The sequence below is a fragment of the Macaca fascicularis genome, chromosome 7, assembly GCF_037993035.2.
Source record: "Macaca fascicularis isolate 582-1 chromosome 7, T2T-MFA8v1.1".
NCBI lineage: Eukaryota > Metazoa > Chordata > Mammalia > Primates > Cercopithecidae > Macaca > Macaca fascicularis.
In genome coordinates, this window is record NC_088381.1 from 26970057 (window position 1) to 26990676 (window position 20620).

Sequence of the window (20620 nt, forward strand, 5' to 3'; positions counted from 1 at the left end):
TCACCCATTTTTAACACGCAGTTCAGTGATTTTTTTTTTTTTTTTTTTTTTTTTTTAGTAATTTAGTGTTGTGAAACCATTAATACAATCCAATTTTAGAAGATTGCCATCACACCAAAGAGACCCTATGCCCAATTTAGTCTACCCTAAAGCCCAGGCAACCCTGAGTCTACTCTCTGTCTCCATAGATCTGTCTTCTCTGGGATATATATACAGTCTTCCCTTGGTATCTGTAGATGACTGGTTCCATGACCTCCCTCTCATACCAAAATCTGAGGATGCTCAAGTCCCCTACATAAAGTGGTATAGTGTGTGCATATCATCTATACACATCCTCCTATATACTTTAAATCATCTCTAGATTACATACCTAACACGGTGTAAATGCTATGAAAATAGATGTTATACTGTATTTTTTAGGGAATAATAAAAGCCTGCACATGTTCAGTACACCCAGAATTATTTTTTTCAAGTATTTTGAATCTGTGGATGGTTGAATTCACAGATGCAGAACCGATGAATACAGAGGACCGACTCCATATCCGATCTAAATCCGTGTGAATTTAACATGTTAAATTTTTGTTAAGTCATTCTGCTGTATTTTGCCATTAAAAAAAATCTGAGACCAGCCTTGGCAACATAGCAAGACCCCTTTTCTCCACAGAAAGGGGAAAAAAAGGAGGGGGGTGAGGGTATGGTTGCTCATGCCTGTAATTCCAGCACTTTGAGGGGCTGAGGCAGGTGGATCGCTTGAGCCCCAGGAGTTCAAGACCAGCCTGGGCAACATGGCGAAACCCTGTCTCTAGAAAAAAATATAAAAAAGTAGCCAGGTTTGGTGGCGCCTGCCTGTAGTCCCAGCTAGTTGAGAGGCTGAGGTGGGAGGATCACCTGATCCTGGGGAGGTCAAGGATACAGTGAGCCGTGATCATGCTACTGCATTCCAACCAGGGCAACAAGAATGAGAGCCTATCTCAAACAAAAGGGGGAAAAATGACATAAAATATATTAAGACTAGAATGACTGACTGAATTCACAATTTTCTTATTTTTGACTGCAATAGTTAAAGGGCCACAGCAACAACAAACACATTGATATACAAAAAAATGTTCATGAACTACAGAAGTCAAATAATTTATAGAATTTATTTGTTTAGATCTAAGATTAACTAAATATAACACATAACCCACTAAAAACATGTTATGTAAGAATGATACAATGGACTTTGGGGACTTGGGGGCAAGGGATAAAAGACTACAAATAGGGTACATTGTATACTTCTCAGGTGATGGGTACACTGAAATCTCACAGATCACCACTAAAGAGCTTACTAATGGCTGGGCACGGTGGCTCATGCCTGTAATCCCAACACTTTGGGAGGCCGAGGCGGGAGGATCATTTGAGGTCAGGAGTTTGAGACCAGCCTGGCCAATATGATGAAACCCTGTCTCAACAAAAAGTAGCCGAGTGTGGTGGCGGGCGCCTGTAGTCCCAGCTACTTGGGAGGCTAAGGCAGGAGAACTGCTTGAACCCAGGAGGCAGAGGTTGCAGTGAGCCAAGATGAGGCCATTGCACTCCAGCCTGGGTGACAGAGTGAGACTCCCTGTGGAAAAAAAATAAAAAAGAACTTACTAATGTAACCAAGTATCACCTGTACCCCAATAACCTATGAAAAAATAAAAAATAAAACAAAAAAAGCACATTTTATTAAAATTCTTCTAAGAACCAAAAATAAAATTTCCTAAGATGTGTAAGCCTGACAAAGATTAAGAACTTAAGCCTTAGTCAAAATGAGTTAACAATAAGAGAAAATGAAGACACACACACACACACACACACACACACACACACACAGAGAGAGACAGAGAGAGACACACATACACGCCTTCGCTTCTTCTGTTCCTTTTAAAGAGAAAGTAGGGATTAAATGACCAGAAGCACAAAGTGAAGACTAACAAACAGAAAGTGAAAATTGAGGTTCGCAGTTACTCCCACTGGTCCTGACATTTTAAGCAGGGCTTCACACCAGCTACAGCCCAGATCTTTGGCAACATTGAAAGGAAAGCAAAAGTTGTCTGTTGGCCACCCACCATCTTGCCCCATCTCTGCCCTTCAGGAAGCAAGGGTACTCAGTGTATCTTCTGGCTGTCTTAAATCTCATACTGTATAATCCACTCTACACTCATTCTGTGTAAAATGCCACAGACAACCAAGTATTGATTAAATAACATTTTAAAGTAATTCTCAGGTATTAAGAAGGCTCAGCCTTCTCAAGATTTACTCACTGCTAAAACTTACTGTATTTGCTGAGCAACCGCTATGTCTCTAGGACTGTGCTAAATGCTTGATGGCAGTGTTTTTGAAATCCATAAGGTCATAATCAGTATAAGCCTAGGTGTGGTGGCACACACCTGCAGACCCAGCTACTTGCGAGAGTGAGGTAAGAGAATCATTTATGCCAAGGGTTCCAGAACAGCCTTGGCAATGTAGTGAAACCCCATCTCTAAAAATTTTTTAAATAAATGATATTTGCAAACATTTTCTCCCAATATGTGGCTTATCTTTTCATTTTCTTGATGGAGTTTCTTGAAGCACAAAAGTTTTTGTGGAAGTCCATTCTGTCGTATTTTTCTCATGTGAATCGTACTCTTGGTATTGTATCAAAGGAACATTTTGTCTGACCCAAAGTCATAAAGTAATGAAGATTTTCTCCTGTTTTCTTCTTAAGGTTTTAGTTTTAGTCCTTAGATCTATGATCCATTTCAAGTTAATTTTTATATACAGTGTGGTAAGGATCTAAATCCATCTTTTTGTATGTGGATATTTAGTTGTGCTGTTTGCCTTCGTTTTGACAGAATTTTTTTCCAGCACACAGATTCTATTTATTACATGTTTGTATTCAACAGAATTTGTCACAGGCAGTAGTATAGTAGCATGATCATAGCTCACCTAACCACCTGGGCTCAAGCTTTGACCGCTTGGGCTCAAGCGATCCTCCCACCTTGGCTTCCTGAGTAGCTAGGACCACAGGTGCATGCCACTAAGCCTGGCTTTTTTTTTTTTTTTTTTTTTTTGGTGACGGAGTCTTGCTCTGCCACCCAGGCGGGAGTGTAGTGGCACACTCGGCTCATTGCAACCTCCGCCTCCCACGTTCAAGCAATTCTCCTGCCTCAGTCTCCTGAGTATCTGGAATTACAGGTACATACCACCATGCCTGGCTAATTTTTGTGTTGTTTTTTTTAGTAGAGATGGGGTTTCTACTCTCTTGTTGGCCAAGCTGGTCTCAAACTTCTGACCTCAGGTGATCCACCTGCCTCGGCCTCCCAAAGTGCTGGGATTACAGGCGTGAGCCACTGTGCCTGGCCAAACCTGGGTAATTTTTAAAAATTTTTTTCTAGGGATGGGTTCTCTCTATGTTGCCCAGGCTGATCTCAAAACTCCTGGGCTCAAGAGAGCCTCCTGCCTTGGCCTCCCAAAGTGCTGGATTCCAGGTATGAGCCACCCTGTCTGGCCTAGAATGTATATATTTTAAGACATGAAGAATATAAAAATAGAAATGGGTGGTTCATCAAGTGTTTTTGTTTTCTATTAATTTTTTAAAGGAAGTGAAAGTATCATATTCAATTATATTGAGGTTGATGCCTCAATATATTGGTTTGTTTTTACTTATATAACATTTCATCAGTATTTTGTGGAATGAATGAATATAGAAGAAATGTTAGCAGAGCAAGATGACTTTAGGTAGATTTAGAATAAGCCATGATAATGAAATTTTGTAGCCTTTCTTGTGAATATTCATTTGCTAGGATGCTATATCATCTATTCTCTACTTACACCTCTTAGCATACAGAGAAAGGGCACACTCAGTCCTGAAGAATACATTAGGTTTATATTTTATGTAATCGTTTACTGTGGAAAACTAAAAAAAAAAATTTGACTAAACTACCTTGAAATGCAAAATTTAAAAAAAAAAAAGTAACCTTTCTTATTTGCTTGGATCTACTGTCTTCCTCCCCGTGAACTACCACAGAAGGCCATCTACCTCCACCTCGCCAGCTGCTATCATTACAGGCTTAGACATACTCCTCTACACCTTGGTATAGTCATGTTTGGACTTTGAGAAAAATATAATTTTTTTTCATCTCTGAATCTGTCTTTTAAAATATGAAGGGCAGCCAAGGCAAGGTTTTTTGATTCTTTGGTACAAGTGGCTTAAATTTTTATATGACAAAATTTAATTGAAAAAAACGATTTTTTTTTTTTTTTTTTTTTTTTAATTAGGCTCAACGAGAACCTTTGACAAGAGCACGAAGTGAAGAAATGGGAAGGATTGTACCAGGACTGCCTTCAGGCTGGGCCAAGGTAAAAGTCAGAATTAGCAATGAAGTAGCCACTGTGTTCCTAAAAAATGTTTTTAAAATTTGTTTGTTTTACATCTTCTGTAATGCAGAGGCAATTCCATTTCTCCATTATGAGATTTCTCAATACCCAACCTGAGATGCTGGCTACAATATATGAGCATTCTGGCATTTATCATTTAGAAATGGTGTATTACTTTAAAACCTTAATTTATTTTGAAGTTTATCACCATTTTATTCAAATTATTTTAATCCAGAAGTAAATTTAGCAGAATACTTTGGAGTAATTTGTTTATATAATGCTTATTTTTGTTTTTTGACCTGTTTCTTTTTTTTCTTTTCCATCTAAGTTTCTTGACCCAATCACTGGAACCTTTCGTTATTATCATTCACCCACCAACACTGTTCATATGTACCCACCGGAAATGGCTCCTTCATCTGCACCTCCTTCCACCCCTCCAACTCATAAAGCCAAGCCACAGATTCCTGCTGAGCGGGATAGGGAACCTTCCAAACTGAAGCGTTCCTACTCCTCCCCAGATATAACCCAGGCTATTCAGGAGGAAGAGAAGAGGAAGCCAACAGTAACTCCAACGGTTAATCGAGAAAACAAGTACGTTTATCTTAACTCCTAGAACTAAAATAATGTGCTGTATTTCAAAATTTCTACTCTGAATCTATCAGCATGTTAGTGTCAGGGAGTTGGAAATTTCTGTGGATGGCTATACCAGCCATTATTATTTACCACAGAATAAAACAAATGAATAGAGAAAATGTTGTTGGTTTTTCTCCCAAGTGCTCACTTAATATCATACCAGAGAGGATTATTTTAAGTGTTAATGTAGATATAAAATCATTGTTATGTTTTACAGCCTTATGCCAGAGTACCTTCACATTTTTCATAGACCTCCTGTGGTCCCTGAATCTCCCTTTGAGGACTATAATTTTCAGGATTATTGAGCTTGCCTTGTTGCAGCACTCAAGTTCCAAACTTTTTTTTCCCTTAGCCAGTAATGTGAGTGAAGTTTTCCTACAGTATTAAAATAACAAGCACTTTAGTATATCAGCCTCTAATCCTTATTCTGTTCCTTTTTCCTTCATTGTATTTTTGCTATTCTGTTTACAAATAGTGACCAGTAGGTTAAGTTTCCCAAAATAGTGTTTTATTTAGCTATACTTCTGGCTTCGTCCCTTTTGGAATCCTCTTAGCTTATGACTGATAGGGCTATGAGGAGATGATTTTAAAGTGTGTGTACCACTTCTAATCTTTACTTTCTTGGAGGAGGGGGGAAATAGGTGGAAGTATAAATAAATGGGTTTTTTTCCCCCATTTATTATACATTTGTATTTGCTAAGGAATTTTAATTAGGCTGTCTTTTAAGCCTCGTTAGTAACACATCCTAAGAAAGTTGAAATTTTTTCCTCCTGAGAACTTACCCTGCTAGGTATTCGAAGGAGCTTTTAAAAATTCTGTTAATCTTGTTACAGATTTTAGGGTTCATTATAATAACTAGTGAGATTTAATTTCTTCTTGAATCATCGTTCTTAGTAAAGTGTGTTAATTTGATAGTGTTTTAAGGACTATCATTTGCTGTTCATGTATTTATGTATATTGAACAGAAAAAGCACATGAGTACATGCACCTGAGTGCATGTAAAGAAGAGCTGATTGAAATATAGTTTAATCTGTCCTCAGTATACTTTTAGGGGTGGAAGAACATTAAGGATTGATTAAAAAAGAAAAAAGACCTATCAGTTAAGATTTTCCTTATGCTTCAGCAGTTCTAGTAGTTCCACATATAAATAAAAAACACCATATTACAGAAGTCTAGAGGGCATTCTCTGCCCCAGCACTGTCCAGCAGATCTTTCCGTGGTGATAGAAATGTTCTGTGTCTGTACTGTCCACTATGGTTTGTGGCTACTTTGAAACGTGATTAGTGCAACTAAGGAATTTTTTTTTTCTTTTCTTTTTTTTTTTTTTTTTTGAGACGGAATCTCACCCTGTCACCCAGGCTCAAGTACAGTGGCTTGATCTCAGTTCACTGCAACCTCTGCCTCCTGAAGCGATTCTCCTGCCTCAGCCTTCTGAGTAGCTGGGACTACAGGCATCCACCACCATGCCCAGCTACTTCTTGTATTTTTAGTAGAGATAGGGTTTCACCATGTTGGCCAGGCTGGTCTCCAACTCCTGACCTCAGGTGATCTGCCCTCCTCGGCCTCCCAAAAGTGGTGGGATTATAGACGTGAGCCGTCACGCCCAGCTGGAACTGTATTTTTTGACTAGCCATCCGTGGATAGTCAACACTCTAAAATTTAAGTAATAGTACCCAAATAACCTCTGCTTCCCTTGATATCTACTCCACGGTATTTATTTATTTTTTGAGACAGAGTTTCACTCTTGTTGCCCAGGCTGGAGTGCGATGGCACATCTCCAGCTCACCGCAAGCTCCGCCTCCCAGGTTCAAGCCATTCTCCTGCCTCAGGCTCCCGAGTAGCTGGGATTACAGGCATGTGCCACAACACCCGGCTAATTGTGTATTTTTAGCAGAGATGGGGTTTCTCCATGTTGGTCAGGGTGGTCTCGAACTCCCAACCTCAGGTGATCTGCTCACCTCGGCCTCCCAAAGTGCTGGGATTTCAAGCGTGAGCCACCGCACCTGGCCACGTTTTTTTTTTGTTGTTGTTTTTTAATTTTTCCTTGTTTGGCATTCTGGGTGAGTTCAAACATTTGATAATGCCAAACTTCCAAGGATCATTTAAAGGAGTTGAAAAGAGCCTTCTCTACTAGAGCTCCTAGTTCATGAGAAGCGAGATAATCTATCTCATGGTGTCTCTAAGAACCATGATCCACATTCAGAGGTTAAAGGATGTGTTTCATGGAGAGACCTTAGTCATATGACTAATGTTAACCTAAATATGAAATGCCTTGGAAGGCCCAGCATCTTATGAGTTAACATATCAACTGTTTACAAAATGCCTGTGGTACAGGTGCTACAGTTGGCCGCCATTTATAGTATAGAACCCCAATTTCATATACTCAGCATTTTAAGACATCTTGTATCCTTTTTTTCTTCCTCAGGCCAACATGTTATCCTAAAGCTGAGATCTCAAGGCTTTCTGCTTCTCAGATTCGGAACCTCAATCCTGTTTTTGGAGGTTCTGGACCAGCTCTTACTGGACTTCGTAACTTAGGAAATACTTGTTATATGAACTCAATATTGCAGTGCCTATGTAATGCTCCACATTTGGCTGATTATTTCAACCGAAACTGTTATCAGGATGATATTAACAGGTAAATAAATGTCATACTTTTTGCATTGTAATCCTAAATAATGATGCTTTATAATGCTAAAAGGATGATCTAACTATATTTACTGTCTTAGTCCATTAGTTTTCTGCTGCTATAACAAAATACCTGAGACTAGGTAATTTGTAAAGTATGGAAATTTATTTTCTCTTAGTTCTTGACTGGGAAGGCCATCATCTAGGTGCCGGTATCTGGTGAGCTTTTTTGCTGCATCCTCACATGGTAGAAGGTGAAAGGGCAAGAGGACAACCTCCTCCTGTCAAGCCCCTTAATAACGGCACCTAATCCTATTCTCCAGGGAGGGGAGCCCTCATGGCCTTAACACCTCTGTAAAGGCCCCATCTCTTCATCCTGTCACATGGGCAACACCTGAATTTTGGGATCTTTGAAGTGAATCTGGTGGTAAACCTGTGAATAAGCAAGCATTTTGGTGTAGGGCTACAGTATGTGAATAATTTCATGTTGACATCAAGAATCCACTGTACCTTGCTGAACTTTTAAACTTCCTATTGTCTTTTGTAACTTTTATTTGCACAGGTCAAATTTGTTGGGGCATAAAGGTGAAGTGGCAGAAGAATTTGGTATAATCATGAAAGCCCTGTGGACAGGACAGTATAGATATATCAGTCCAAAAGACTTTAAAATCACCATTGGGAAGATCAATGACCAGTTTGCAGGATACAGTCAGCAAGATTCACAAGAATTGCTTCTGTTCCTAATGGATGGTCTCCATGAAGATCTAAATAAAGTAAGAAATTTGATTTTTCTAAGTTGCAGAGACTCTTTAGGGTTGCTCAGTAGCGCTGTATTTTTATTATTTTCATAGCAATTTAAAATTCTAGTTGGTGATAGCCCAGCGCTTGTTCATTCAAACAGTGGCTGTGGGAGAGAATTATGAAACACTGGTAAGTGCAGTGTTTGAAGCATGTACAGCTGGCATTTACTAGTTAGCAAGCAGTATTGCTGAGAAATTTGCAAATGTTACAATAGTTATTGGAGTTTGTGACCCACATGTATGTGAAAGTAAAATCATAAATGATCTTATAAAAGATGAGTTTCAGCATTTACTGTATATTTATATAATTTCACATATATAATATGTATATGTTATTGTACATATCCTTACTCTTTTCTTTTTCCTAGTCCCTTGCTGAAAGTGGCACATGCCTTTATTCTTATACATCCTTCTAAAATAAGAATTACTCGACTGGGCACAATGGCTTATGCCTGTAATCCCAGCACTTTGGGAGGCCAAGGCTGGTGGATCACCTGAGGTCAGGAGTTTGAGACCAGCCTGGCCAACATGGCAAAACTTCATCTCTACTAAAAATACAAAAATTGGCTGGGCGTGGTGGCATGTGCCTGTATTCTACTCAGGAGGCTGAAGCAGGAGAATCGCTTGAACCTGGGAGGTGGAAGTTGCAGTGAGCCGAGATTGCAGTGACCACTGCACTCCAGCCTGGGTGACAGAGTGAGACTCTTTCTCAAAAAAAAAGAATCCATGTAACCAAATGACTCATGTTACTAGTTACAAAGGCATGTATGTATACATCAGTGACCACCCTCCATTTCTGTACTACAACTTCTTTTTAGCACTTTTTATCTCACATACTTTTGGGGTCACCATTCTTAACCACTGAACAGATATATACACCTACACAAAAATATCTGTGTGTGTGTGTGTGTGTGTATATATATATAAAAAATGAGGCTAGGGCAACAAAATTATATCCGTCCAGTTGTAGCCCTAGTTCCCAGCTATATATGAGATATCTTTTCTCAAAACCAAACTTTTAACTTTTTCTTTTTTTTTTTTTTAGTAGAGATGGGGGTCTTACTGTGTTGCACAAGCTGGTCTCAAACTCCTGGCCCCAAGCAGTCCTCCTGCCTTGGCCTCCCAGAATGTTGGGATTATAGGCGTGAACCACCACATCTGGCCCTTTTCAGCTTTTTAAATAAAAATTTGGGAAATTTCAACAAGTCACATTCTTCTGATAAAGTGGGTTTTTTCGGTATTCTTGGCTAGAATTATTTTTTGCCACACTCAATAAGATCAGAACTCCTTTATGAGAACTACAGGTGTTTCTAAATCTGCGAAGTGTTTGTATTTACTTTTATTCTTTCAATTTCTATTTAAATGTTGTCTTTGAGATATTAATATAGAGCTTAAATAATCTTATTTCCAGGCTGATAATCGGAAGAGATATAAAGAAGAAAATAATGAACATCTTGATGACTTTAAAGCTGCAGAACATGCCTGGCAGAAACACAAGCAGCTCAATGAGTCTATTATTGTTGCACTTTTTCAGGGTCAATTCAAATCTACAGTACAGTGCCTCACCTGTCACAAAAAGTCTAGGACATTTGAGGCCTTCATGTATTTGTCTCTGCCGCTAGCATCCACAAGTAAATGTACATTACAGGTAAGTTTAAGATAGAGAGAAAATGATGTATTGGATAAAAATGCTGTTTTTATGGATATAGAGATGTATATTATTCAATTTATTTCTGTTCTTTACCCTTATAAACATTTTATCAGTAAAACTCGGCCAGGCGCAGTTGCTCACGCCTGTAATCCCAGCACTTTGGGAGGCCAAGGCAGGCGGATCACGAGGTCAGGAGATCAAGATCATCCTGGCTAACATGGTGAAACCCCGTCTCTACTAAAAATACAAAAAATTAGTCGGGCGTGGTGGTAGGCGCCTGTAGTCCCAGCTACTTGGGAGGCTGAGGCAGGAGAATGGCATGAACCTGGGAGGTGGAGCTTGCAGTGAGCCAGGATCGCACCACTGCACTCCAGCCTGGGCAACACAGCGAGACTCTGTCTTAAAACAAAAAAAAAATGTTATTGGCAAAACTCAACATAAATTCTGTTTTATAATTAGGCCTATGTAGATTAGAAAGAATTAGAAATTTCTTTTTTAAACATGCCTTTATTAAATATTCTTTCAGGATTGTTAATGTTTTTAAAAAGTTTTAAAAGTTAATTTGGAGAGTTGTCTGTTGACTAACTTAGGCATACTTTTGGTAAGCATTTGCTTTACATGGGGATATCAAATAAATATCCTGTTTTCCATGTATCAACAATGTTTCTTATCTAAAAGCTTGTTGATACCTTTAGTTTTAAAGTACCTCCAGAATGTCATTTCTTCCAACAGGTTTTCCCTGATGGACCAGGTTAGGGGCTTTCCTGGGTCCTATCACAACACACTGTAGGTAGCACTCACCACGCTCTGTGCTGTCATTGTTCACTTGTCTATGCTCCTCACTAGATCACAAGCTTTGGGAAGGCAGGAACTCTTTTGTGTAGATTGGTGTTGAATCACTGGTGCCTGCAGAATGACTGACTAAATAGGTGCTCTCTGACAGTATTGAAGAAACGAATTAACGGGTATCTGATCTGCTACTTGTTTTTTTCTGCCAGGATTGCCTTAGATTATTTTCCAAAGAAGAAAAACTCACAGATAACAACAGATTTTACTGCAGTCATTGCAGAGCTCGACGAGATTCTCTAAAAAAGATAGAAATCTGGAAGTTACCACCTGTACTTTTAGTGCATCTGAAACGGTAAAGGGGAAAGTTTTTCTTCCTGTTCAGTGAAATTAAATGAAGGAATTTTAAGTCCTGTGTAATTTATACTTGTTGTACTACCTGCCATGGGTACATAACAAAGGACAATTATCTGGTTACAGTAGATCTAGGAAAATAAAGCAGAAATGAGACCGTTAGTTCACCTCAGTGTTGTCAGTATCAGAGCAAAATGACAGTACCACCATTTCATGTAATTCCTTATGACTCAGTTTCTATAAAATAAAATATTGCATTTCAGATATAATTTTAAATTACAAAGCATCAAGTGAAAATGTATAAAAATGTTACCGTATAATTCAAATGCAAATTAGCACATGAAATGTAACCTTCAAACAGCAGACTAAAGCACAACAGACTTAGTTCTGTGTTAAATGAAATTTATAATTTTAAAGTATTTTAACAATAAAATATGTTAATGATACCATTAAGTGCAGAGATAATTTTGTCCAGATTTTTCCAATTGATGGAACAGATCTAGTCCTATAATAGAAGGAATAATGACAAGCGTTCTAAAACACGAACCAGATCTTTTGCTGATTCTTTGGTCTTCACATAATCCATGTAACTCAAGAACTTTGAGTTGATTTTTTGAAAAGCTTTTTAAAGGAAGTTGCACTTTTTTATTGAGAACTGTAATTTTTGTCAAAAAAAAGCATTTGTTAAAAATGTGTTATCTTGTATTGAGATTCTTAGTTCCTTATGTTAATTTCAACATTTACATGTTCAGATTTCTCTTGTGTAAAGTTTTTTCCGTTGTCCTATTTGAGGATTGTGGAAGTATAAACATGCTATAAGTGATTACACATTTGTTAAAATTTTTAATGTTGAAAAGTTAGAAAATTCTGAAATAACCATATTACACCAACTAAGATATCATTGTTTTAATGTTTAAAGGAGCAGAATATGCCAGAATAATGGATTGAATGGCATTATTTTAGTCAGTAGTCTCCCTACTGTCAATTCCTGGCTCTGGTTTCCTCTGAAGTACAAGCTTCACTCAAGAGCAGCTCTCATTCTTTCTTTTGTGGTGATCAGCATTATAAACATGTGGGTCTTACCTTCGTAGAAGACTCATGTAGCAGTTGAAACTGGACCAGAGTGTAGTCCTACCTCTACCATTCTTGCTGTTTGACCTTAGGCACATCATTAAATATCCATGTGCCTCAGTTTTCTTGTTTGTAAAATGGAAATGAAACCAAATGTCTTTAACAGGTTCCTCTACTACTAAAATTCCAAGTCTTTGTATTTGAAATGGATTTTATAGTGCTGGCTAAAAACCTGGATGTTAATGAATGAGGATTCATCCCGGTATCTTCCTCTGTCAGTGTAATTGTAATGTTTTGTTCTGCAGTTTTTCCTACGATGGCAGGTGGAAACAAAAATTACAGACATCTGTGGACTTCCCGTTAGAAAACCTTGACTTGTCACAGTATGTTATTGGTCCAAAGAACAATTTGAAGAAATATAATTTGTTTTCTGTTTCAGTAAGTATCTCTTTGAACTGAAGACTTTTTGTTTCAAAGCAAGTTCAAAAAAAAAAGTTTCAAGTGGTTTCCTGCCTCAAGGAAGAGTAAGAATAACATAAAGCTTTGAAACTATTGGCATATTTTAAACAATTGAAATTGAATTGATTTTTCTATCTTGTTTGGCACAGAATCACTACGGCGGACTGGATGGAGGCCACTACACAGCCTATTGTAAAAATGCAGCAAGACAACGGTGGTTTAAGTTTGATGATCATGAAGTTTCTGATATCTCCGTTTCTTCTGTGAAATCGTCAGCAGCTTACATCCTCTTTTATACTTCACTGGGACCACGAGTAACGGATGTAGCCACATAAGGAGACATAGGTTATAAACTAGTTATCTTTTAAAAGGCTCAGCAACACAACTCTTGAAATGCTTATCAAGATAATGGTAGCTATAGCTGACCGATTAGAGGAATTCTAGGACAGTGGGAGCTGTGTTACTAGCACTATATAATTCCGGTCAGTGCTGACAAATAACATTTAACAAGTATTGCAGTAAGCATCACTTACAGGTACCATTTATTTCAAAACAACTTTTTTAGTCTGCTCCAAATTTAAAATAATTAACTAGCTAAGCATTATTATTCTACTGGTCTAAAAACCATTGTATCTTTTTTTTTCCTTTTCACTGTTACGGCCTTTTCACATTTCTAAATCCCATCTTGATATACTATGAATACTCTAGAATGATGTAAAGCAGATAGGAATGTATGTGTACATATTTATTGCATACTTGCACATCAAATCGATGTACATAGTTTAACACGTCCTTTTGTGAAACCTAGAACTCAGAGGATTGCTTTTTTTCTTTCAGCCTATTTTGAGTAACTTCAGTGCTTTCTTAGGGAAATGACAGGGCAAAGCGATTTTTCTGTTGGCTTTGGGCTGTATTTGTGCACTAAATCTTTATTCTAAAAAAATAAAATGGAAACTTTAATTTTTTTAAAATGAGAATTTCATTTACAGCTACATTAAAATCTTAATGAGAAAAATAATTTACAACCCTGTGGGTGTTCTGTCTTTAATATTGTATTATCAAATATGGGACAGTAAAACCATAGATTTTATATACACACGTGCTATATAATAACACCCAGAGTCATACTTTCAAGACTAGTATTCTCATATATTGAGAATATTCATTCTAAATACTAAAGTAAAAAATGCTGGGAGTCAGGCATGATTGCAAAGTGAACTGCATTGTAAATGACATCTTTACAGAGTGATGTATTAAGAGGGTTAAAGGAGCTTATAACTTATTTAACCGAGGGACTCAGTTGCTACCTATGTAGTCAGTAAAACACTCCATACAAAAATAAGATTCTAAAAGTGCTTCAGAAAGATACCACCATTAGCAGGCTCTCAAGGAGATGATGAAAGGATCGGTTCAAACTGTGAAGCTGACAACTTTCCATGTTTTTCAGTTAGTGTAAGACACTACTTCTTGGCTAAATTATTGTATCAGATATATTCAAATCATATTCTTAAACTCAGAGCCATTTGAACAAAAATTGTTTTTGTTTAGCTTCATGAGTCTCTTTGGGAAATAATTTGTTGAATATATATAATTAAGGGATATTTTCTGATAAACGCCAAATTTTGAAACCTGAACTCGCTATATAATCTGCAGTGTTTTGAAGGCCTCCATCCATTAGCACTGTATTATATTCACACTGCCTTTTTAAGTGACCCAGGACCCATCTTCTGGTTGACAGACTTATCTTAAGATAAAAGGTTGTATAACATGCCCACAAGGCATAAAAATGTTAATAATGCAAGTAAGTTCTACGAGTTTAATGACCAAGCAAAATTCTACCACCAGATGCTGATTGCTTGTTTTGCAGTGTTCAGGAAACACCATTTTCCGGGCTCTTAATGCTTTTGTATTGGTATGGAAAAGGGCTGGCAGCTATAGAACAGGAGATATGCCGTAGCATTTTGAACGGAAGTATCTGGAATCTCACTGACTCGTGTGTCATCAAAGCTATACCAGGCCTGGGTGAATGAATTCTTGCAGAAAGCAGTGTAGTGGCCACCATCCAGATCACCAAAGTGGTTCTATGGGAGAAAGGAATGTCAAACTTAGTATTCACATACAAACACTAACTACTGGAACAGAAATGATAGGGCCAAGAAATGCTTTTTAAATTGTCCCTTATACTAAATTAAAAGTGGTAATTTTGTCGTTAAATCATGCATATAGCCCAACTGCTATATTGCTTCTCATTTCATTGTAACTGCTTATATATTGTGCCCATTGATTATCATCTGTGAATAAAGACAATATTTGGCAGCATCTGATTAATGTTTATCAGTGAATATTTAGTTAGCACTTACTAAACATCAACTATTAAGCATTAAAGGAAATTTTACAACAAGATAATTCAGGCCGGGCACAGTGGCTCACATCTGTAATCCCAACACTCTGGGAGGCTGAGGCAGGCGGATTGCTTAAGTCCAGGAGTTCAAGACCAGCCAGGGCAACATAGCGAGACCCCCCCCCATATCTTTAAAAAAAAAAAAAAAAAAAAGGCTGGGCGCCGTGGCTCAAGCCTGTAATCCCAGCACTTTGGGAGGCCAAGATGGGCAGATCACGAGGTCAGGAGATCAAGACCATCCTGGCTAACACGGTGAAACCCCATCTCTACTAAAAAAAAAAAAAAATACAAAAAAACTAGCCGGGTGAGGTGGCGGGCACCTGTAGTCCCAGCTACTCGGGAGGCTGAGGCAGGAGAATGGCGTAAACCCGGGAGGCGGAGCTTGCAGTGAGCTGAGATCCAGCCACTGCACTCCAGCCTGGGCAACAGAGCAAGACTCCGTCTCAAAAAACAGAAAGAAAAAAGAAAAACAGATGAGCTAGGCATAGTGGTGCACACTTGTAGTCCCAGCTACTTGAGAGGTTGGGGTGGGAGGATCTCGAGGCTGGGAGGTCGAGGCTGCAATGAGCCGTGGTTGTACCACTGCACCCCAGCCTGGGTGACAGAGTGAGACCCTGTCTTTAAAAAAAAAAAAAAAAAAAAAAAAAAGGGCCGGGCGCGGTGGCTCAAGCCTGTAATCCCAGCACTTTGGGAGGCCGAGACGGGCGGATCACAAGGTCAGGAGATCGAGACCATCCTGCCTAACATGGTGAAACCCCCTCTCTACTAAAAAAGTACAAAAAAACTAGCCAGGCGAGGTGGCAGGCGCCTGTAGTCCCAGTTACTCAGGAGGCTGAGGCAGGAGAATGGCGTAAACCCGGGAGGCGGAGCTTACAGTGAGCTGAGATCCGGCCACTGCACTCCAGCCTGGGCGACAGAGCGAGACTGCGTCTCAAAAAAAAAAAAAAAAAAGGCCGGGCGCGGTGGCTCAAGCCTGTAATCCCAGCACTTTGGGAGGCCGAGGCGGGCGGATCACAAGGTCAGGAGATCGAGACCACAGTGAAACCCCGTCTCTACTAAAAATACAAAAAATTAGCCGGGCGCGGTGGCGGGCGCCTGTAGTCCCAGCTACTCAGGAGGCTGAGGCAGGAGAATGGCGGGAACCCGGGAGGCAGAGCTTGCAGTGAGCCGAGATCGTGCCACTGCACTCCAGCCTGGGCAACAGCGTGAGACTCCGTCTCAAAAAAAAAAAAAAAAAAAAAAAAAAATCTTACTTAAATGAACTTACAATTTTAAGGTTAGGATAAGCCACAAAAGAGACATTCAGTGTTAGAATAAGGATCTTAACTACATGTTGCTACAGCACAAATTGAGGGAGCTATGTAGCAGCCACCCCTCAATCACCTATAGAGCACAAAAAATAATGTGTCTCATGTTCGTTTTTCCATGTCTTTCCCAACCCAGTATTGTTTGGAACAAAGGCATTAGAGGGGTGTACTTCCAAGGAGGAGTCACAGTGTATGATAGGGGTCAGCAAACCACGGCCCATGGGTCGACTCCAGGCTGTTTTTGCAAGACCCATGCATTAGCAATGGGTTTTATATTTTTATATAGTTGGGGAAAAGATCCAAGTAATAATAGTGTTGTTACATGTGAAAATTATATGACATTCAAATATCAATGTCCTTAAAGTTTTACGGGAACACAGTCATGCTCATTTGTTTACACTTTTCAGTGGCTGCTTTAATGATACAACAGTAAAACTGAATAGTTGCAGCCAATACCGTATGGCTTACGAGGCCTAAACTATTTACTGTTTGGCCTTTAACAGAATAAGTTTGCTGACCTCTGGTGTAGAGGGAAGAAAATTGATTATTTGTTAACTTTTTTTATTTATTTTTTGAGATGGAGTCTATCTCTCTCGCCCAGGCTGGAGTGCAGTGGCGCGATCTCAGCTCACTGTAACCTCCGCCTCCCAGGTTCAAGCGATTTTCCTGCCTCAGCCTTCCGAGTATCTGGGACTACACGTGCGTGCCACCATGCCCGGCTAATTTTTTGTATTTTTAATAGAGATGGGGTTTCACCGTGTTATCCAGGATGGTCTCGATCTCCTGACCTCGTGATCCTCCCACCTCAGCCTCCCAAAGTTATTTATTTTTAAGATGGAGTCTCACTCTGTTGCCCAGGCTGGAGTGCAGTGACATGATCTCAGCTCACCACAACCTCTGCTTCCTGGGTTCAAGCTATTCTCCTGCCCCAGCCTCCCAAGTAACTGGGACTGTAGGCATGCACCACCACACCCAGCTAATTTTTCGTTTTTTTAGTAGAGACGGGGTTTTGCCATGTTTGCCAGGCTGGTCTTGAACTCCTGACCTCAAGTGATCCACTTGCCTCCACTTCCCAAAGTGCTGGGATTACAGGCGTGAGCCACTGCACCCAGCCTATTTATTTTTAGAAACAGTTTCTATGTTGCCCAGGCTGTACATGAATTCCTAGGCACAAGCAATCCTCTTGCCTCAGCCCCCCAAATAGTTGGGACTACAGGTATACACCACCATGTCCAGAATGAAAATGGATTTATCTAGTTAATTTCAACTGTGAATTCGGGTGTAATAGTACATGGTGACCTTAGTGAAATTATTTAACCTTTCTGAGCTTTAATTTCTCATCTATTAACATGACTTGTTTTGTAGATCTGTTATCAAACATCCCATGTATTGAGAGCTAGTACACAGGAGTTATTTATTCAGTATTCCCTTCTACCTTCATCTTCTCCACCTCTCTCCTTACAGGTAATAGAAATATCCAAAATTCACATTTAAAAGATCAAGGTTCTACCGGGCGTGGTGGCTCACGCCTGTAATCCCAGCACTTTGGGAGGCTGAGGCAGGCGGATCACTTGAGGTCAGGAGTTTGAGACTAGCCTGGCCTACATGGTGAAAACCCATCTCTTCTAAAAATATAAAAATTAGCTGCGCATGGTGGCGTGTGACTAATCCCAGCTGTTTGGGAGGCTGAGGCAGGAGAATCGCTTGAACCTGGGAGATGGAGGTTGCAGTGAGCTGAGATGGTGCCATTGCACTCCAGCCTGGGCGGAGCCCTAAAGAGGAAATTTAACAACAGTATGGTGTGTGGTTTATGCTTTGTGACTGCCTGAGCGTAAAGACAGTCCCTGGTCTCTGTAACCAGTATGCTTGGGTTTTAAAGGTCACGCAAGGACACTAGAGGTAAAGTCTTAGGCCCCCTACAAGGTGAGAAGTTGGATTGAGATCCCCATACAAAGCCAGGACCTTTAAAGACATTCACCCTCCATGAAAGGATTAAAACAAAAATCCACCCTCTAGTACTTGTGTTAGCTTGGACTCACGGTACAGAGAATAAAAGCCATTCCTGGGAATTTGTCACCGTGGACCCACCTTCTCACCAGTTTGGGATTCAAATTTATACTACTTGTGTGGTCTGAGAATCCTGTGAACTTAATATGAAAAGTATTTCTAGGGCAATTGCCAGAAGGAAACAGAATTTCTGGGTTGTTGCATGTTAACTCAGACTGAACAGGATATCCACATGTGAAACCCCAATGAAGTTGGGATGACAATTCAAAATAACAGAACATACAAGGAGACAATTTATCATAAGAGTCCGAAGGCAATAAGATTAAACCCCCATTTAATAAATGGTGCTGGGAAAATTGGCTGGCCATAAGTAGAAAGCTGAAACTGGATCCTTTCCTTACTTCTTATACGAAAATTAATTCAAGATGGATTAGAGACTTAAATGTTAGACCTAAAACCATAAAAACCCTAGAAGAAAACTAGGCAATACCATTCAGGACATAGGCATGGGCAAGGACTTCATGTCTAAAACACCAAAAGCAACGGCAACAAAAGCCAAAATTGATAAATGGGATCTAATTAAACTAAAGAGCTTCTGGCACAGCAAAAGAAACTACCATCAGAGTGAACAGGCAACCTACAAAATGGGAGAAAATTTTTGCAATCTACTCATCGGACAAAGGGCTAATATCCAGAACCTATAAAGAACTCAAACAAATTTACAAGAAAAAAACAACCCCATCAAAAAGTGGGCAAAGGATATGAACAGACAGTTCTCAAAAGAAGACATTCATACAGCCAACAGACACATGAAAAAATGCTCATCATCACTCGCCATCAGAGAAATGCAAATCAAAACCACAATGAGATACCATCTCATACCAGTTAGAATGGCGATCATTAAAAAATCAGGAAACAACAGGTGCTGGAGAGGATGTGGAGAAATCGGAACACTTTTACATTGTTGGTGGGACTGTAAACTAGTTCAACCATTGTGGAAAACAGTGTGGCGATTCCTCAAGGATCTAGAACTAGAAATACCATTTGACCCAGCCATCCCATTACTGGGGATATACCCAAAGGATTATAAGGCATGCTGCTATAAAGACACATGCACACGTATGTTTATTGCAGCACTATTTACAATAGCAAAGACTTAGAATCAACCCAAATGTCCATCAGTGACAGACTGGATTAAGAAAATGTGGCACATATATACCATGGAATACTATGCAGCCATAAAAAAAGGATGAGTTTGTGTCCTTTGTAGGGACATGGATGCAGCTGGAAACCATCATTCTCAGCAAACTATGGCAAGAACAGAAAACCAAACACCACATGTTCTCACTCATAGGTGGGAATTGAACCATGAGATCACTTGGACATAGGAAGGGGAACATCACACACCGGGTCCTATTGTGGGAAGCGGGGAGGGGTAGCATTAGGAGATATACCTAATGTAAATGACGAGTTAATGGGTGCAGCACACCAACATGGCACATGTATACATATGTAACAAACCTGCACGTTGTGCACATGCACCCTAGAACTTTAAAGTATAATTAAAAAAAAAAAGAAAAAGATTAAACCCCCAAAGACTTTAGATAACAGAATTATTAAGCAGAGGCTACAAATAAAGTATATTTAAAATTAAATATATTTAGAAGAAGGAAACAAACTTTGGAAACTAAATAGAATTTTCAGAAATGGGAAGTACAACATAGCTGGCCGTCCATATTTATGGGCTCTGCATCTTCAGAATCAACTAATGTGATGGGAAAGATTTGAAAAAACAATACAACAATAAAAATGATACAAATTTTAAAATACAGTGTAACAAGTATTTACATAGTATTTATATTGTATTAGATATTATAAGTAATCCAGAGATGATTTAAAGTATATGGGAGGATGTGCATAGGTTACATGCAAATACTACTCCAGGCCTGGCATGGTGGCTCACACCTGTAATCCCAACATTTTCGGGGGATGGAGGTGGGCAGACTGCTTGAGCCCAGGAGTTCTAGACCAGCCTGGGCAACATGGCAAAATCCTGTCTACACAAAATACAAAAATTCACCAGGCATAGTGGCACGTGCCTATAGTCCCAGCTACTTGGTAGGTTGAGGTGGGAGAATTCCCTGAG

General features: G+C 39.4%; 2 protein-coding genes across 13 annotated transcripts in view; one reads left to right on the forward strand and one right to left on the reverse strand.

Annotated features, from left to right (window-relative positions):
- Nucleotides 1-15083, forward strand: part of USP8 (ubiquitin specific peptidase 8) — a 79385-nt gene extending 64302 nt beyond the window's left edge. For 10 of the 12 annotated variants that reach the window (XM_073995791.1, XM_073995795.1, XM_005559542.5 and 7 more), the window contains 8 exons: nt 4279-4359; nt 4706-4968; nt 7436-7648; nt 8201-8411; nt 9850-10086; nt 11088-11230; nt 12606-12738; nt 12909-15083. In XM_073995791.1, coding sequence (XP_073851892.1) covers nt 4279-4359; nt 4706-4968; nt 7436-7648; nt 8201-8411; nt 9850-10086; nt 11088-11230; nt 12606-12738; nt 12909-13094 — 1467 coding nt within the window. In that variant the 3' untranslated portion in view covers nt 13095-15083. The remainder of the gene's footprint in view (nt 1-4278; nt 4360-4705; nt 4969-7435; nt 7649-8200; nt 8412-9849; nt 10087-11087; nt 11231-12605; nt 12739-12908) is intronic. The other 2 variants (XM_005559544.4, XM_073995792.1) reach the window with 1 other exon arrangement.
- Nucleotides 13935-20620, reverse strand: part of USP50 (ubiquitin specific peptidase 50) — a 47903-nt gene continuing 41217 nt past the window's right edge. Inside the window, exon 7 of the mRNA XM_045395446.3 lies at nt 13935-14840. Within this exon, the coding sequence (XP_045251381.2) occupies nt 14655-14840 (186 nt within the window). The 3' untranslated portion in view covers nt 13935-14654. The remainder of the gene's footprint in view (nt 14841-20620) is intronic.